We start from the raw sequence: 17,747 nt of genomic DNA on the forward strand, positions 1-17,747 counted from the left end.
TCAAGCATGAGTGGTACTCTAAATAGGGCACTGAAACTGGACAAATTTTGGCACTGTAAAAAAATCTGGTAAATTTTTTCATACAAATTAGTACTCAATTTGGCAGTTGTCATTAATAGCACTTTTGCTTCAAGTGCGTTGGATGATGACATTATTATGAACATTGAACGACTTTAGAAGAACTTTTCGTAGTTCCAGGAGGAGTGGGAACGCTGTATTCGATTGTAAACGATATAAGTAATTATAAGCATAATTTTGATGTGATTTTGTTGAACTAGTGTTAGCAGTACTGGAATACGTATACGGAATCATCGCTAGTTCATTCTAGTACATCGTTCCAAAACACTGGTCTTCGAGTGACAGCTACCATCTGTCACTGAAAATCAAAATAAGAAAATAAAGAGGAAATTGGATTTATTTATGTACTTGATGGGTATATTTAAGTGAAATTGTTTTTATTTATTTGATTCCAACTGACTGAATGTAATGTGAATTGGAACAAGGAACGTAGATTTAGACTTCGCACATTGTGATAGTGGGGAACAAATTGATTTAGAAATTAATCGCAACTCTCCATATGCAATGGCTTGGAAACTTGGGATATCAACCAAATCGGGAACAGAGGCTGCTATCGATGTCTGTGACTATTTTACCAATGAAGAAAGTTGTGGATCCGTTTCAGGTAAATTAAAATTGGTTAAACTTTCAATCATTTCAACTGTCCGAACAGTCGAACAAAGTAAACGACTCGATGTTTACATACGGCTTCAGTTGTTATTACATTGTATCAATAGTGGACAAACACTTGATAAAGTTTATATGAAGTTGTGTGTTCTGTCTGTCTACATTCTTAACGAAATAATTCATTCTATTTCAGGGCTCAGTACAAACCAAGATAATCAGTACACTCAATTGCGAAAATCAGTTATGAACGGCGATGTAGGGTCGGTGGAGTCAATCATTAAATCACAAAACGACAATAAATGGAACATTGATATGGCAGCAGAGGAAGGCAGTAACTTGCTGTTTTTGTAAGTTTTGCGATTAAACGAAAAGAGAATTTAGCGAACCTAACGAGAGATTAATTTCACACAGAGCGTGTCAGTTGGGTCACAAAAAGATTGTTGAATTATTGTTCAAAGCAGGAGCAGATGGAATGACAGCATCTTGTTCGTGTTTAATTTCTGCCATCAACGGTGGCCACATCGAGGTTGTGCAATGTATTTTAAATTCAGTACCTGAGCTAATTCAGGTAAGATATGGATTATGCAATCGAGACGTGCTGGTCAATTCGTGGTACTAGATTTGTGAGGAACTAAGTTCAAAGTGTTCCAAAAGAAAATTCCGTCGAAGTGATTGGTTACGCTGTCTCTGCTTGTCACTTCAATTTGCCAAAGTAGTACACCAAGAGTTCTGATGATTCTTGATGAACAACTGCTTTATTCGAGTCGAGTTAGAAGATTATTGGACTTTTGTAAAGGTTCAGAACTGCCTTTGAACTACTGCAAAGTGTAACGCACTATAGGAGCTTATATTCCATCTTCTGACTCTAAATTCTCGGTCAGAGACACTCAAAAGACTATACGGCAGACTGTAAATATTTACTTAGACTTTCACACTCATCGAAAGCTTCACTAAACCAATTCACATTGTCTGAGCTACGAAGCCGCAAAGCATGATTACATTGACCGACATATTCGAATCTATGGATGATAAAACCCTGTAAAATATTTTCACCTCTCCACAGCATTCAACCTTAGAGCATTGGACACCATTACATGCTGCTTGCATAAATGGTCACATTGACATTGTTAAATTATTACTGTTTTACGAGTATCCCGACCACATTTTAAAGTCGTACAGGTAAGAATGATTGAATGGGCAGTACCATCAGTTGAATGTTAAAAAATGATTTCATATGCGTTCGCCGTTATAGACGCGACTTTGACGACGATTCATGGGAATGTAGGCTAGCATTCGATCCAAATACTCAAGATGTAACTGGACAAACCTCAATGTATGTGTCGTGCTTACTAGGCAATATATCACTAATTTCCACATTGCTGTCGTGGAAAGTGAGATATGTCAAGGCATCAACCATGGGAACAGTGAGTACAAGACCACAAGCGAAAGTAGCTTCCATCAATAAATTGGAAAATTAATTGATTTTAGGATGATGAAGAAGAGAAATTTCATTGTCCATTTTTGCTGAACAAACTATGTGGTGCTCCAAGGGAGACTGCACTGTTAGCTAGTGTGCGTGGTGGCTATACCGGTGTCGTGAAACTGTTGCTACAGAACGGCGCTGATCCAAATACATACTCAAAACCAGTAGACGATCAAAGCATAATCGAACTATCAAATTCACCGATTGCCGAAGCAGCACGTCAGAAGTTCTATGAAATTATCGAAATATTACTGGAGTGAGTACAAGGGGAACGGAGGTTTGATTTTGTTTTTTGAATGGCATTTTTGTGTGTGTTAGAAATGGTGCTAGCGACTCATCAAATACAGCACTCTCTATAGCTGTTGCGAACAATGACGACTATATACTCGGTAGACTGCTATCAGTGAGCTGCTATGCAGATCCTGAATTTAAAATTAACAAAAAGAAAATGCTCAACGCATTCGAAAGTAACATTGGCCGGAAATCCGATTCGAACGTAACGTACAGCAATCTATATCCGGTCAATGGAGTTATCGTTAACTGGCACTTCAGCAATTGTCAGCTTCCATACATCAAGTAGGTTTCGCGAGTCAATTTTTGAATAGTAAATGACCAAAAAGTATTCGATTCGACAGGGAACAATGGCTTACGGACGCTGCCAAATTTGTAAATCCAAATTTGATGGTCACCGCGTCGATGAAAAATAATGTGCTCGGTGCGATTACGAGGATAGATCTTTCGCATAATTCGTTGACAGCGATTCCTAGTGAAATATTTTACCTGTGCAGTTTACGGTAGTTGTGCCTCATGTGGATATCGTTTCATATTTTCGTTAAAATTTACTTCCACTACAGATACCTTAATTTGTCACAAAATAAACTGGAAACTCTCCCACAAGAAAGTGCTACGTTTGATTGTCCGTTCCTTGAGGAAATTTACCTGCAAAACAACAAGTTAGATGAAATCCCTGCCCGATATTTCCTGTTTCCCGAACTGAAAACTCTGGATGTTTCCAACAATAAAATACAAAAATTGCCGAAAGAGATGTGGAAAGCGCTTAACTTAAGGGATCTAAATGTTGCCTTCAATTTGTTGAGGAGCTTTCCGTTGAATGTAAGTTGTTGTTGAGTGAACACAAACCATTGGAGTAACTGAGATATATTCAAGAATCGAATCTGTAAATTCATTCCAGGATCAACAGCCAGAAAGTCCGATGGAAATACAGCGGGCAAAATCATTTAATGACAGCGAACCTGTCGTCAACACTAAACGCCAGAAATTGATGTAATTCCCCTCCGATTTTCGCTGAATTAATTTGCAAAATTTAATCAAATTTTTCTGTTCCAATTCCAAAAGGAAACTCGACATGAAGCATCTGCCCGTCTGGATTGACAATTTGGAAATCACCGAAAACGATTTATCATTCTCGAGTTTAGACTGCGGACAGCTACAATTGACAAACCTAAATATTGCCAACAATCTATTCACAAGCATTCCGGCATCGTTGCCGTGTCTAGCACCGAACTTGACAAGACTAAACATTTCTTACAATAGCCTAAGGTATAGATTACTAACAATGCTGCGCTGAATAATTCGATATTCACCATTCCCGTCTTATTTAGAACAATGGGATATGTTACAAGCTACCCGGCAAGCTTAAGACAACTCGATCTAAGTCATAACGAAATAACGTGTTGGCCAAGTTTACCCAGATTGACATCGTCGGATCCACATTTGATGTGTTACAACATTGACTGTTCAAGAAGTGCGTGCTCCTGTTATTTGAGTTTATGAAGAACAGAACATTACAAAGAACTTTCATTATTTCAGCAACAGCCTCCTCTCACTCATCATCAAATTCGATACATAAGAACGAAGATGTGGAGGATGTGTCACGGTCGTTAAGAAATGTGGTGCTAAAAAGTGTCTGTCACCATAGAAAGCATTTGAGGTAAGGTTTTCAGTGAAACGGCATAACCCAAAGAACCATTTGATGATTTTTCGTTTCTTCAGATTGGAATCGTTGCGAACGCTTATTTTGAGCGACAATTCGTTATCGCGAATACAGCTGACCACCGACGATATTGAATTGACCGATACCGAAGAGAATGACTGGAATATTGTGGGAACATCAAAAGTTCGGCTAATGTTTCCAAACTTGTCCATGTTGGACATCAGCAACAATTGTCTGAAGGTAGGTCAAATTGGTGATATTGTATCTGTTAAGTCGATTTTCATGTTGTAAATTTAAGGAAATTCCTTCGAATCTGTACGAGTTGAGCAACCTCAGTGTCTTGAATATAAGCGGAAACATTGACATAACCGATCTTCCGGCAAATATGGGTCTGTTATCAAGACTGTGGAACTTGAACACCAAAGGATGTTCAATTCAAGGACCGTTACATTCCATGATTGAAAGCGGAAAATACAAGACCATGGACATCATCGGCTATTTGAAGTCAATTTTTGAAGATGCAAAGGCATACGCGCGTATGAAGTTGATGGTTGTCGGTGTTCAGGGAATCGGTGAGAAACCTAATGTCACCATCCCCCTGGTGCTCGTAAACTAAATCCCATTCTCTTCAGGAAAAACGAGTTTGTTGGAATTGCTGCGACAAGAGAGTACAGTAAAAAATAAGAAAGGCGCGGATCACTGGACGAGGCGAATGGGAAATAGCACTTCAAAAAGCGACAAATACTCAAACATTTCAACCGTTGGCGTCGACATCAGTGACTGGGTCTGCGAGAAGAAAGTGAAAGGAGCTTCACAGCACGGTCCGGTAGTATTTCGAACATGGGACTTCGGAGGACAAAAAGAGTAAGATTCATCGGAACGTTTCCCTTTTGCCTATTTGATCGACTTATAAATTTTGTGCAGATACTACACGACACACCAATACTTTCTGTCCAAGCGAAGTTTGTATCTAGTCGTATGGCGTATATCAGATGGGAAGCAAGGCCTGACTGCCATTTTACAGTGGCTGTCAAACATTCAAGCTCGTGCACCAAATTCACCTGTGATCATTGTGGGTACTCATTACGACGAAATCGGCGCATCGATATCCGTTGAAGAAGCAATGCTACTGCAACAGACGATTCGCGAGAGATTTATTGTTGTGATGGACTCCGAAAAGCTCGGTTTGCCGAAGGTGTTGGATTCGATTGAAGTCAGTTGCAAGTAAGTGTAACGATAAATTCGTGTTAAATTTACTCTAACCATCCACGCTTCTCACAAGGACAAAATACAACATCCCAGTGCTAGCTAATTTGATCTACGATGCTGCGTTTTCGTTGCGATTGCCCGGTTCCAAGGAACTGATGTTGTACCAGAAAGTGCCTTCCACCTACTTAGCATTAGAAGATGTCATCAGCAATATTTGCTATCAGTTCAAGAGCAGTGGAACGGATCCGGTTCTGAATTTCGAAGGCTACAAACACCTGGTCACGCAAGAAATGCTGTACAACAACTACAAGACTTTCAGAGACACAGAGGAATTACATCAAGCAACGATGTTTCTGCATGATAACGGTGTCATTCTTCATTACGACGATGCGACGTTGCGTGACCTGTATTTTCTGGATCCACAGTGGTTGTGCGATGTTTTGGCGCATGTTGTTACCATAAGAGAGATCAATCCATTCGCCAGGAATGGACTGATGAAAATCGAAGACCTTCAGCATATTTTCAAGAGTTCGTCCGCAATTGCTAAGAATCAGTACAGGTAATTGCGACTGAAAAACGCTTTTCTTACGCACTTAACCCAGGTTCTAATTACGGCTGATTTATCTGTTTTTCCAGTTACATCGTCACATTGCTGAATAAGTTCGAAGTTGCCCTTAGCTGGGATTCAAGGACGCTATTGATCCCTTCGTTACTGCCAGATGCAGAAAAAAGTGCGAATGAAGTCGTGATCAAGGTAATAACATTTTCTGTTTGGTATAATGACTCGCTACATACTCTCCCTGACTTAATACCTTTCGGTTGCAGGTTTCCCAAAAATCATTCCAGCAAAGCAAATCGTATTCCAGTGAAAATGACCTCCTCTCGTACGCCATTTCTTTCGAACGACAAGACAAGTCAATAACACGATTGCTGCTAATGTCCTACTTCCCATCCGGTTTCTGGTCCAGACTGATAACAAGAATCCTGGCCGATGATCAAATAGTTAATGCAATCGGCAAGATCTACACAACGCCACGAAACGTAAGAATGACAAACCCTTTGATGAGACAATCCACCTCAATATCTATCGTTCCATCATTACAGTCGGATCAAATCTATAAAATCAGTGACATGAAATGGCAACTATGGCAATGCGGTATAGCACTGTATCTGCAAGACAATTTAATATTCAGATTGCACGAAGTGTCCATGCAATGCGAACATTCGATATTTCGAAAACCGAACATCAACTTTGCTTTGAAGCATGACGACAACTGGTCACCGATTGCAATCAGCAAATCCTGTTTGATGGAAATATTTTTCCCAATGAATGTGTTGTGTGTCAGTGCATCGGACGACAGTGGCAAAAGTGTTAAAACCACAAAACATGAAATTAGTGTACAAAATCTCACACAAATTTTGTCGATATGCGTCGATCACATTGACATTCTGCTGGAGGATTGGTATCCAACATTGGGTACGCGATTCGTGCACACATCGGAGGGTCGATTCTTGGTGACACGACTAATTCCTTGCCCGAAGTGCTTTAGCATCATTTCCAGCGGTAAACCTCAAACTCCGGATCAGGTGAGTCTGAAGATAATTTTTATTTACTAACAAAGTTACTGCCATGTGAACTGGAGCAGAGGTGCAGTTAGACTATGTTTGCATAACGCACAAGGCTTCCGAAAAATATTTCTACTGATGTTGTGTTGATTATTTGTGTTATCAGTGAATACAGCACTTCCAAAGGTGGAAGTGTGACGCCGGTCTCTGTCCGTGCCTATATACTTGTAAAGTAAATAAAGTAATACGAGCTAATGTTCATTGAAAGTTGAAGGACCCGGTCACTTTTAGATCACTTTCAGGCACTTTCTGCTCTGTTATTCAAACGGTGTCAGGTCTTGGAATAATTGCAATATTCTTGTGAATGGGCACGATTGTAAGTATGATTGTAAAATGAGTATTTTCTCGCCTACGTAGTGAAGAAATACATTTTCGGGCCGAATACCCGAGAAAATTTCAGCAAAATCGACGGTGTCAGAAGCTTTCCGTTGCATTTATCTCTGCAACCGTTAAACGCTAATATGAAAGTCAAGTTTTTTTTTTTCGTTTCTCTTTAATCGACTTGCGTCACAGCTGTTAAGCTACTCAGAGGCCACGATGATAGTATTGATAAGATAAATTTGAGTTGATGATTAATTTTACTATCCGAAAGTTGAGGCCTATCAGTTGTGTAAAGTTTGCAGAAAAACACTAACGGGTTCGTTGTAACAAAAGATCTTCTCCGGACCATTCCTTCGTTGGACATGATAATTACCGTTAATGTGTTTTCATTCGGCAAAACTGTAATTTATAGTTGGCTTCTGCAAAAATTAATATAAGAAAAGTGATTGAAAATGGCACACGCACCTTATACGAATAACGATTCTACGATGGTGGACGATAATACCAACATTGAAATGACTCCGTTCGTATGGGAAATATGGGCCGTGTCCGATTATATACCTTTCGATGAGGAAACATTTCTTCCTCAACTAACTGTGGGCGATGAAGTGTGGGTTAAAAAAGACACCGCTGGGTATTCGCACGTAACTTTGTACATTGGCCGAGGAAAGGTGGTACATGTAACCGAAGTCGATAAAACGGGATTCTTTCCCGGCAAGACTCGGGTGGCGAAAGATCCGTTGACCAGTGTAGCTAAGAATCGTTTAGTTGGCCTTCGGAAAACACATGCCACACCGGAAGAACAGGTGGCTATTGTGGAAAGAGCTATTGAAGATATAGGCAAAACATTTCCTTACGTTTTGACGAGCGAAAATTGTGAACATCAAGTTAAATATTGGATCAGCGGTCGGCAAGACTACAACATGACCATTAGTACCCAAGTAAAGTATTTGATATTCATGGGAAATGCAGAGACACTTACTTGTTACTCTTCTCGGATAGGTCAAAGACTTTCTGGTAATAGGAGGCATTTTCAGTTTGATTGGACTAGCTGTAGCAGGCACTCTCTGTGGTGTTTTTCTACAGAACGTATTTTTAATCGTTGGACTAACATTGGGAGCTGGAATTGGTTTTGCAATCCTTGGGATTGGTCTCAAGTATCTTCTTACCACTTTCGAGCACAGGACGTGGTGTTATTGAGCCTCTCCCTAGGCATTTCTAGCGAAATCAAATTCATAGATTCCAAACATGATGTACATGACAACAGAACACCGAATAAACTTATTTTCTAGATGCAAACTCTTTATTCAATTCACACATTTTTATGTAGTCAAAAAATCGTAAAACGTTCTTCGTTTTAAGGTGATATTCCATCAAATTTAGGTAAGGTTGCTTACCTTCAAGTAAACTTCAGACGAACAGATTGTCTGAACTTGAACTGACGAATTTTATGTTTCAGGTCATTATCAGGTCAGGTTTAATAAATAAGTTAGGCTCATATATGAAAGTCGGTAAGTCTGATGCTCACAGATCGCTTCGCTTGTGATCAACGATATCGTCGTAAGCAGACAAAAAGTGCAAAGAAACTATTTCCTAAATTTGAACGACAAAATCACATATTTATCAGTCGATTTAATCGGCAATGCCTTGTTCCCCATTAAGTAATAATTTCATAGAGTGTGGAGTCATCAATTCATTCATATACTTCTTGATTAGATAAGGCAACATATCTGTGGCACGCACCTGATAGGGACGCATGGTACGCATGATTACTCATAATATTTTGTTAGTTTCATCATCGAAATCATGATAATCAGCTAACAGCAAATTGTAAACAACAAAACACCATAGACACTGACAATTAGATTGTGTATATGAGTAGGTTCGTGGTCTACTGGTCAGTGCTGTCCGGACTTTCAAACCGAAATTTAAAAAATTGGCAGTCAATCCGTTGGGAAGGGATTTCCTGTTTACAGATACAACATTAACATACTTCTACCAATTTTACCGATCATACGAGTTACGAGTGTTAACTCACTATTTTTACGCTACGTTTCATTGCAGAACAAAAAAGTTTACTTGTGGATGATGGAAGAATGCATACTGGCTCTCTATGAACAAAACTACTTGGAATGTCCACTGCATGGAAAATCAAATATTTCTGCAATAGCACCCGATATCGTATGATATGACATCCTGTCTCATTCTCTAGCCCTTTCAATTAAATATTCATTTCTTGTGCAGATGTTTCTGGATTTAGACGAAGATTACCTGTTGAAAAATGAAGATATCGTTAAAGGACCCCTAATCGGTAGAGGTGCATTTGGTTTTGTATTCAAAGCAACTTATGCCAAACCAAAAGGTACCAGCTCCGAGCATGTTGCAATGAAAATGTTACAACCATCTGGCCAGGTGTATCAAAACTTAATATCCAAGGTGGAATGCGAAACACACAAAAATATTTTCGTTTAACTAAAGCTTTACATTTCAACCAATCACTTCAGACCGACATATTTGCCTACAAAGCCGTACTGGCTAGATGGAAACGTGATCCACTTCAGCATTCCTGTAAAGCATATTGCATGGCTAGGCAGGAACTAGCCGTAATTTTAATGTTAAAACATCCGAACATTGTGTCTCTGGTAGGCATATGTGTTCAACCGCTTGCTCTAGTATTAGAATGGGCTCCGAGAGGGGCTCTCAACGAAGTGATTCGAGAATTTCGACGTAATGGTGCAAAAATTGGTATCTACACTATGCAAAACGTTGTGGTGCAAACATCACGAGCGATTGAATATCTGCACAGGAATCATATTGTGTACAGAGACTTAAAAGGAGAAAATGTTTTGGTATGGAGTTTTCCAACGCCACATCAGTGAGTACCAGTTCCTTAAAATTTCCTTAACATTTCTGTATGAACAGACTACAAGGAAGTTTTGTTGTTGCAGAGAGGATCTTCCGTCAACTAAAATTAATATCAAAATCGCAGACTACGGGATAAGTCGTGTAACTTTACCGTCTGGAATTAAAGGCTTTGGTGGTACAGAAGGGTTCATGGCGCCCGAAATAATGAAACACAATGGAGAAGAAGAGTATACGGAAAAGGTATGACTGCTGCTGTCTTGAAGATTCGTCAATTAAACATTTGACTTGACTCTAGGTGGATTGTTTCTCGTTCGGAATGTATTTGTATGAATTGATTGCGTTACGTCAACCGTTTGAAGGACACGAGGCCGTCAAAGAATGTATTTTAGAAGGAGGACGACCTTTACTCTCTCGGCGTGAGACAAATTTTCCTTGTAATTACTTGGATTTGATGGTTCTTTGCTGGGATCAATTACCTAAGGTAACATCTATTAACGATGAACAATGACAATGTCCTTACACATTAGGTGTACATTTGTTACAGGTACGTCCGTCTGCTAGCCAAATTGTTTCGATTGCCAGTGCACCTGAATTTCCTCATCTCATCGATGTCGTTTCTCTGTCTCACGAAAGTAATGTACTGGCTGTGTCAGGAAATTGTGAAAATTTTCATGGTAAAATGAAAAGCTTACGTCGATTGAATCAGATGAGTTCTTTACCCTCTTGACCCTTCATTGCTCAACAGATAGTTCCGCCTTCGAAATATGCTTAGCAAATTCAAATCACCGCGTTGAACTACTGTGCAGCACAAACAATCGATGGCTGAGCCATCAAAGAGTAACAAGTCATCTGTCAGCGCCGAGAGCTTCGAAATTTACAGCCATTTGTACGGTTGGTAATGCAATATGGATTGGTGATTCGAATGCAATCATTCATGCGTACTGGTACTTACACATTTGAATGACTCGGAAGTGTGATTCTCTCTTTAAACAGACGCCTTTCTTTTTATTTCAGTTCAACAAATTTCAGCCACATTTTCTCATACGCCCTGGAAACGAACACCCAGAATGCAGTCACTGCCTTAGTGAATCTGGACAAAATCGATCGTGTGGCTGCAACGTTAGAAAATGGAAGAATTTTCATTTTGGATTCAACGTTGATTCCATTAACTTCTGTGCTCGGCGAAGGCAGTTTTGTGTTGAGTGAATTGGGTGCCACTGGATCTTTGCTCTATTCGTCGTGTGTGATATGGCATTCGGACGATGATATGTGAGTTTTTCCAATGACCATTCCAGGTCCGACATTTCAATTGACCTTATGACTCAGGGAATGCGAACTGTGGTGTGGCATCTCCGAGGCGAACATCAACGTTTTTTCGATCAAACAATCCGTTGTGCTGGAGTGTAAAACGTTGTGTCATTTCGATTTGGCTAATGACACATTCGTATCATTAATGGTTACGTCGGAGAGTTACGTTTATTCGTACGTATCGCCCGGCAGCACCCTGTACCAATGGAACAATCAAACGAAGACAATTAAAAATCGATTGGATTGCTCGAAATTGGTGCCATGCTCGGAAAGTCTGTGGAGCATATCGATTGAGGAAAATTTGAGCCCAGGGAAGTGTCAGGTAATTTTGGCTTGGATTGGTGCACTTCTCGTTTCAGCTTCTAGTTCATTGTGTTTATTGTACAGATATCGGCACTCTGCGTTTTTAATATGTTCCTGTACATCGGTACTTCATGGGGATGTATTATAGTCACCGAACAAGACACCTTGAGGCCGATAACGATTTTCCGACCATTTGAAGAGCATGTAAGTAAAATCTGTTGCGCTTTGATTGTCTTATGATTTGATTTGGCATCCATTTGATGTAGGTGATGTCAATCGTGCCAATCCACAATGACAAGGATGGTATACCGTTAGTTGCTACATTTGGACGAGGCTACCGACCTTTACTCAGCCGGTTCACAGATGGTAGTCACAAATACTCCGTTCTGGAAACTAATTATGCTACTCATGCCATTTTGTGGCGAGCTGATAACTGGATACCAGGATAAAATGACAGACATCTTTAGTTTAAACGTTCCTAACAACATTACCAAATTATTTATTTTTCGTCTTAAATTTATGTGTTATTTTCATTGACGTTATACTTGTAAGTAGTAGAGTTTTTGTGTTCTGGCTAAATGGCACTTTTAACAAAAGACTAAATAAATTAGAGAATAAAATTGAAAATAAAACGAGACTTTGCAATGGTAGACATCGACTGGTGGCGTGGAAATTTATGCAGTTAATACCAAACCAAATTTGTCACGCGATTTGCTTCAGATTGTTTAGTGCGTCCGCTAAGACTGTGAAATACACTGGGATTGTGCAATTTGATGTAAAATTGATTTTATTATGCTGACTTCAAAATCATCAGGGGCAACTCCGGCAGCTCACTCGTTCCGCCGGCAGCGGCCGTTATGTCACTTTGGCTTCACTGAATTTTCATGCTAATTTCCAAACAGATATCGATGTGGAAGAAGCAGTAAAATATTCTTAAATGTTCAAAGTTTTTTTTTAGAATAATTCTTTTTTTTACTGACATTTTTCCCTATTGCCCAGTCTGGTCCTGCATGTACATATTCACGACAAACTCGATTCCGTATGTCCTGTATTTTCCACAGCTCAGGCATATTCTTAATGAGGATTCATGAAATCAAAATTATACCTAAGTCCCTCTCTTTTGAGGGCCCTGTGCCGCCCTGAATTGATCACTCAACCACCTTTTTTTCTTTTTCCTTACAGCCTAATCCACTTCCTCCAAAACAATACAAAACTGCACAAAACTGTAATTGCGTCTTCCTCAAGGATTACATTGAGGTGCTTTCTTCTTTCGAGTAGCACGACTCTGGGTGGATTTCAGGCTCAGCCAAAAATCCAATTCTTGTTTAAATTTGTTCAAATATTGTTGTAATATTGTTAACAAAGGCGATGAAATAGTTTCAGATAAAATTAAATTTTGGACAGTAAAATAAATTGAGTGCGATATAGGGTGGTTCAAAGTTCGCCGAGATATTTCGGTTTTTTCGTATTTTTCGTAAATTATTTTTGACACTTTTGAAATACCCTCTGAAAAAGTGCACTCTAGCCGGGATATCTCTTGAAGTTTTTGACCGATTAAAATTTGCTACAAACTTGCCGAAGAAAGTTTTCTGGATTTTTTAGTATTTCGATCGGATTAAAAGGTTATAAGCAGAAAATAAGATGAACTTCCAACTTCCGCCATTTTCTTTTGCCATTTTTAATTTTCTTGTAAAAAAAATTATTCTAAAAAATATTTTGAACATTTAAGAATATTTTACAGCTTATTCCACATCGATATCTGTTTGGAAATTGACATGAAAATTCAGTGAAGACAAAGTGACATAACGGCCGCTCCTGGCGGAACGAGTGAGCTGCCGGAGTTGCCCCTGATGATTTTGGAATCAGCATTTCATACAGATCATAATAAAATCATGAAATCAATTTTACCTCAATTTGCACAATCTTTTGCCTTAGCGGACACACTAGTTTTTCATAATGTGTTTATATTCGGTTTTACCGATGTCACGTGAGCGTGATTCATCTGTTATCGATAACGACGCCAAAAATAATGACAAGCTCTGGGTAATGTGATTCTTTATATAATAAAATGCTTGTTAAAAAAAATTGAAGTACAAGATTCGAAATTTAAATCTGGAAAATGCTTCGATCGATAGAAGTAGTAGACCCGATAATAATACTGTTCAAATGCTTACCGTGTGTAAAAAACTAATTTGTATGAGTATACCAGCAGAAAAACAGCTGAAGCAAATTTCGTCACAAATTTGGTAGCGATTAAGTGCTTGCAGGATTGAAATTGAAGTGTTGTTTTTTTCTGATACTCTAAATTCTAACTGGCATTAATAATAATGATTTCGACAATAAGACGAGTCGACTGAACCCTTTTCCCTTCACCCAAAAAAATTTTATTCAGCACAGCTGAACATTTTTTTTTGAAGCGGGACAAGTACAAATGTGTAACGTAGCAGTATAGACTTGCAACTAAAATGCACTAATATTCAGCTGAGCAGGGCATCATTCTCATCTATCTTGTACACAGTATAGCTCTATAGACAATAGTACAATAGTACAACAGTACAACAGTAATGTTCAACTACCACCGAAAATGTACTGCTATATACTCGAGACTATACTGTACAAATTCGGGACAAGTACAATTGTTAACATAGCAGTACGATGCACATTGTTGCACTTAGTGTGCTCAGTATGTAAAATGTAAATATATTCGGAACGTAATATTCAGCAGTCTTGTAAAATAGTTAACATCCTCAATTTTTTTCTTTCCTAGTTGTGACGCAATTAAAATTACCATTACCATAAATCAAATGAAGGTAGAACCTATCTTAGACTAATCACCCCATGGGGATTTGTCTGGGGATCAAAGCATATTTTCAACACACTGAAATTAGATCTTTCACTCCATTCGTTGAACCGTTCTCACAATAATTTTACTATATAAGACGACATTAACTGGATCTCTTTCTTTGTTGCTGTTGTAGCTGTCGATAACTGATGATTTCTACAGTCTTATTAATGCATAATGAATAACGACTGAGAAATTGTCAATGTCAACTTTTTTTGTCTGGTGATGAAAATATGTTGCAGTTTTACGACAAAGGGAAGTCTATTGTTTTAAAATTTTCCGATTGCATTTCAAAAACAATCTAACATTTTGTCATTGAACAAATATTTAATTTTTGATCTATGGTCATACATGCGGAAATAAATTGAATGAATCTATTTGGCTCAAAATCATAACATAACTTAAGTTTAGCGTATTTTCCATGAGAAGAACATTGAACCTGCTTTAGTCCACTGGCACTGGAAATTGAAAACCAAGCTTTCCGCAGATTGTCTTAAGAACAAAATTGTTATTTACGTTTTGGTGTTTTTTTTTTTGGGAAGCGTGTGAGACAATTGCTAAGTTCACACGTTACCAACAAAACGTTTTCATGAAAGATATCTCAGCATCAACAATAATTCAATTAACAATGACTTAAAGAACACTCTGAAACAGACCTTGCCGTCTGTAAAAGCTTACGTTTATTTAACCTTTTATACCAAATCAAGTACTTCGTTAGTTGCATTATACTTCTTGCTATATAAGAGAAACCTAGCTAGAGATCATCATTCACTATGAACGACGTTGCAATGATAAGCCGTTTATGAAAGATTGAACCAAACCATGAACGCAATAATTTTTAGTTAAAATTTCGATTAGATGACTATGGGTTGGGTACTATCAACGCACTTCAAGCAAAAGTGATTATAGTCAAAAGCTGCCGTCATATGCCAATTTGTATGAAATGGTTTTTTACAGTGTTTTACAGTTGTCAAGTTTCAGTAATCTATTTAGAGTAACACTCATGCTTGAAGTGCGTTGGTACTATACTGTTTATGCAAAATAATTGCACCGTAAAAAATAATTGGTTTCACCGTCCGATTTTGGTGTCTAATTTTAAGGTTGATAATGAATCAAAGTTCTTATGAATATCGAAAACAATCCGGTAAAACTTTGAATCAGAATTTATTTGACAAAGCAGGTAATTAATGCAACACTTACGACGACTAATAAATCAAATCAATAATGAACAATAAACCATTTCGAGCAAAAAAACTAAATGACGAAAATTGATGCAAAACTGATAAAAAAAAGTTGTTTAATTGAAAACAATACAGAATCAATGGTCCATATCCAGTGGAAATGCATATAAAATGAACTGACGATTCTGACGACAAATTAGTTGATTCGTGTATCAAGCCAGTCGTTTTTGAAGTAGAGAAAAATATTCTTTGGTTCGTTCGTCGATACACCATGAATGTCTTTGCGATTTATTGTGTGGCAGCGGTGCTATCTCGAGCATCCGCAATCGGTCCTATCGGTTCATTTGGCATTGGGAATTTGGGAAAGGTACCTAAATGTGAACCTTCACCAACAACGACCAGTGGAACTTATGGTACCCATGCAGGTGGTGTTTCTTAAATCCTTTCTTTATCCGATCTTTTTGATAATACAAAATTGGTCCACAGGGACGTATTGTTCAGGCGACGTTATTTTCGAGGATACGTTCGATAAGCTGGATTTGAAGAAATGGGAACATGAGAATACATTGGCAGGAGGAGGGGTAATTTCACATGAAAGTTTTTCTGATTAAATGAAAAGATAATGTTACGTCGACGCAGAATTTCGAATTCCAATGGTATACAAACAATCGGTCGATTTCATTTTGTGATGAGGGTCACTTATTCATCAAGCCAGCGCTAACATCGGACGCATTTGGAGAAACATTTTTAACGCACGGTTCTCTGAATCTTCATGGAAGGACACCAGCTGACTAGTAACTATTTTGTGTGATTGTGATTGAAATGAACTGAAAGATTTCACCTTTCGATTTCTAGCTGCTCAGATCCTTCATTCTTTGGTTGTGAACGTACTGGAACTCATCAAAATATTTTGAATCCCATTCGAAGTGCCAGTCTCAGAACGGTGAATTCGTTTTCATTTAAATATGGAAAAGTGGAGATTAATGCAAAACTGCCGTCAGGGGATTGGTTATGGTCGGGTTAGTGTATTTCATAGTTTCACAGTAAATTCAAACATTCGAATAATAGAAATAAAATGCAAATAGGGGTTGGACTCATGCCTCGAGACAACTCTTATGGTGCTTGGCCGTCATCCGGTGAAATAAGTTTGGTCGGATCCAGAGGCAACAAAGAATTAATACAAAACGGAATCAATATCGGATCCGAACAGATACAATCGACCGTACATTTCGGTCCATTTCCAACGCAACACATTTCCACAAATTTTCCTCGAAATTCACCAACTGGAAATGCATGGAGTAACGACTTTCATCGCTACCAAATGGAATGGTCGCCAGAGAAAATCATCTTTAGCGTTGACGATGTTGAGATCGGAGTGGTCATAGCAAATGCCGGATTTTGGGATCGTGGCAATTTCGATATAAATGCCCCGGGACTACAGAATCCATGGATACAATCGACGAAAATGGCACCATTCGATCAGGAAGTGAGAATTGCGTAATTGACTTGTGGATTTCATTTTTTATCGGATTTCTCTTTTAGTTTTATATTGTTCTCAATTTGGCTGTCGGTGGTAACAGCAATTTTCCCGATGATAGTGTAAATCCGGGTGGTAAGCCTTGGATGAATACCAGTCCCACTTCGATGACCAGTTTTTGGGACGGAAAAAATCAATGGCTACCAACATGGAATGTGGAAAACTCTGATGCCGCTTTTGTCATCGACTATGTTCGTGTTAGGGCACTTTAATAAGATGTTTGTAAGATGTTTAGAGATGTAGTAGTAAGTACTAGGAACATTTATTCAACTGTGCACAACCAACAGAGCAAATAAAGGATTTAATTGACTGTAGCAGTGAGTTATCGAGTTGGATGACAATTTTTTTAGCCGGCAAACATTCCTCATTTCGGATCCAGAAAGGAAAAGATCTTTTTCGCCAATAGAAGACGGCTTCCCCATGAAAGGAAGTTG

The 17,747-nt window shown here is 38.6% G+C and overlaps 3 protein-coding genes across 4 annotated transcripts; all 3 read left to right on the forward strand.

The window, feature by feature from the left end:
- Nucleotides 1–371: 371 nt before the first annotated feature.
- Nucleotides 372–12,385, forward strand: LOC119071648 (leucine-rich repeat serine/threonine-protein kinase 1). Its single transcript, XM_037176610.1, has 32 exons — nt 372–682; nt 878–1,031; nt 1,096–1,252; nt 1,748–1,863; nt 1,937–2,108; nt 2,173–2,423; nt 2,486–2,743; nt 2,803–2,961; nt 3,022–3,280; nt 3,360–3,451; nt 3,524–3,727; nt 3,790–3,932; nt 3,998–4,118; nt 4,181–4,361; nt 4,420–4,693; nt 4,754–4,985; nt 5,046–5,345; nt 5,404–5,889; nt 5,967–6,084; nt 6,156–6,371; nt 6,435–6,917; nt 9,342–9,458; nt 9,522–9,713; nt 9,782–10,152; nt 10,226–10,382; nt 10,438–10,623; nt 10,687–10,816; nt 10,888–11,086; nt 11,157–11,411; nt 11,469–11,772; nt 11,838–11,957; nt 12,020–12,385. The coding sequence occupies exons 1-32, from the start codon at nt 583–585 to the stop codon at nt 12,200–12,202; spliced, it is 6,690 nt and encodes a 2,229-aa protein (XP_037032505.1). The 5' UTR covers nt 372–582; the 3' UTR covers nt 12,203–12,385.
- Nucleotides 7,667–8,571, forward strand: LOC119071653 (phospholipase A and acyltransferase 2-like). Its single transcript, XM_037176614.1, has 2 exons — nt 7,667–8,218; nt 8,280–8,571. Exons 1-2 carry the CDS (start codon nt 7,730–7,732, stop codon nt 8,475–8,477), a joined length of 687 nt encoding a protein of 228 aa, XP_037032509.1. The 5' UTR covers nt 7,667–7,729; the 3' UTR covers nt 8,478–8,571.
- Nucleotides 12,386–15,955: 3,570 nt separating the features above from the next.
- On the forward strand, nt 15,956–17,627 carry LOC119071652 (beta-1,3-glucan-binding protein-like). Of its 2 annotated transcripts, none has more exons than XM_037176613.1 (6): nt 15,956–16,201; nt 16,263–16,357; nt 16,416–16,570; nt 16,632–16,795; nt 16,862–17,262; nt 17,319–17,627. In XM_037176613.1, the coding sequence occupies exons 1-6, from the start codon at nt 16,048–16,050 to the stop codon at nt 17,523–17,525; spliced, it is 1,176 nt and encodes a 391-aa protein (XP_037032508.1). In that variant the 5' UTR covers nt 15,956–16,047; the 3' UTR covers nt 17,526–17,627. The 2 variants fall into 2 exon arrangements, with proteins under 2 accessions (XP_037032508.1, XP_037032507.1); XM_037176612.1 differs by having other exon boundaries at nt 16,263–16,356; nt 16,406–16,570.
- The last annotated feature ends 120 nt before the right edge of the window (nt 17,628–17,747 follow it).

The sequence above is a fragment of the Bradysia coprophila genome (assembly GCF_014529535.1).
Source record: "Bradysia coprophila strain Holo2 chromosome IV unlocalized genomic scaffold, BU_Bcop_v1 contig_5, whole genome shotgun sequence".
Classification (NCBI taxonomy): Eukaryota; Metazoa; Arthropoda; class Insecta; order Diptera; family Sciaridae; genus Bradysia; species Bradysia coprophila.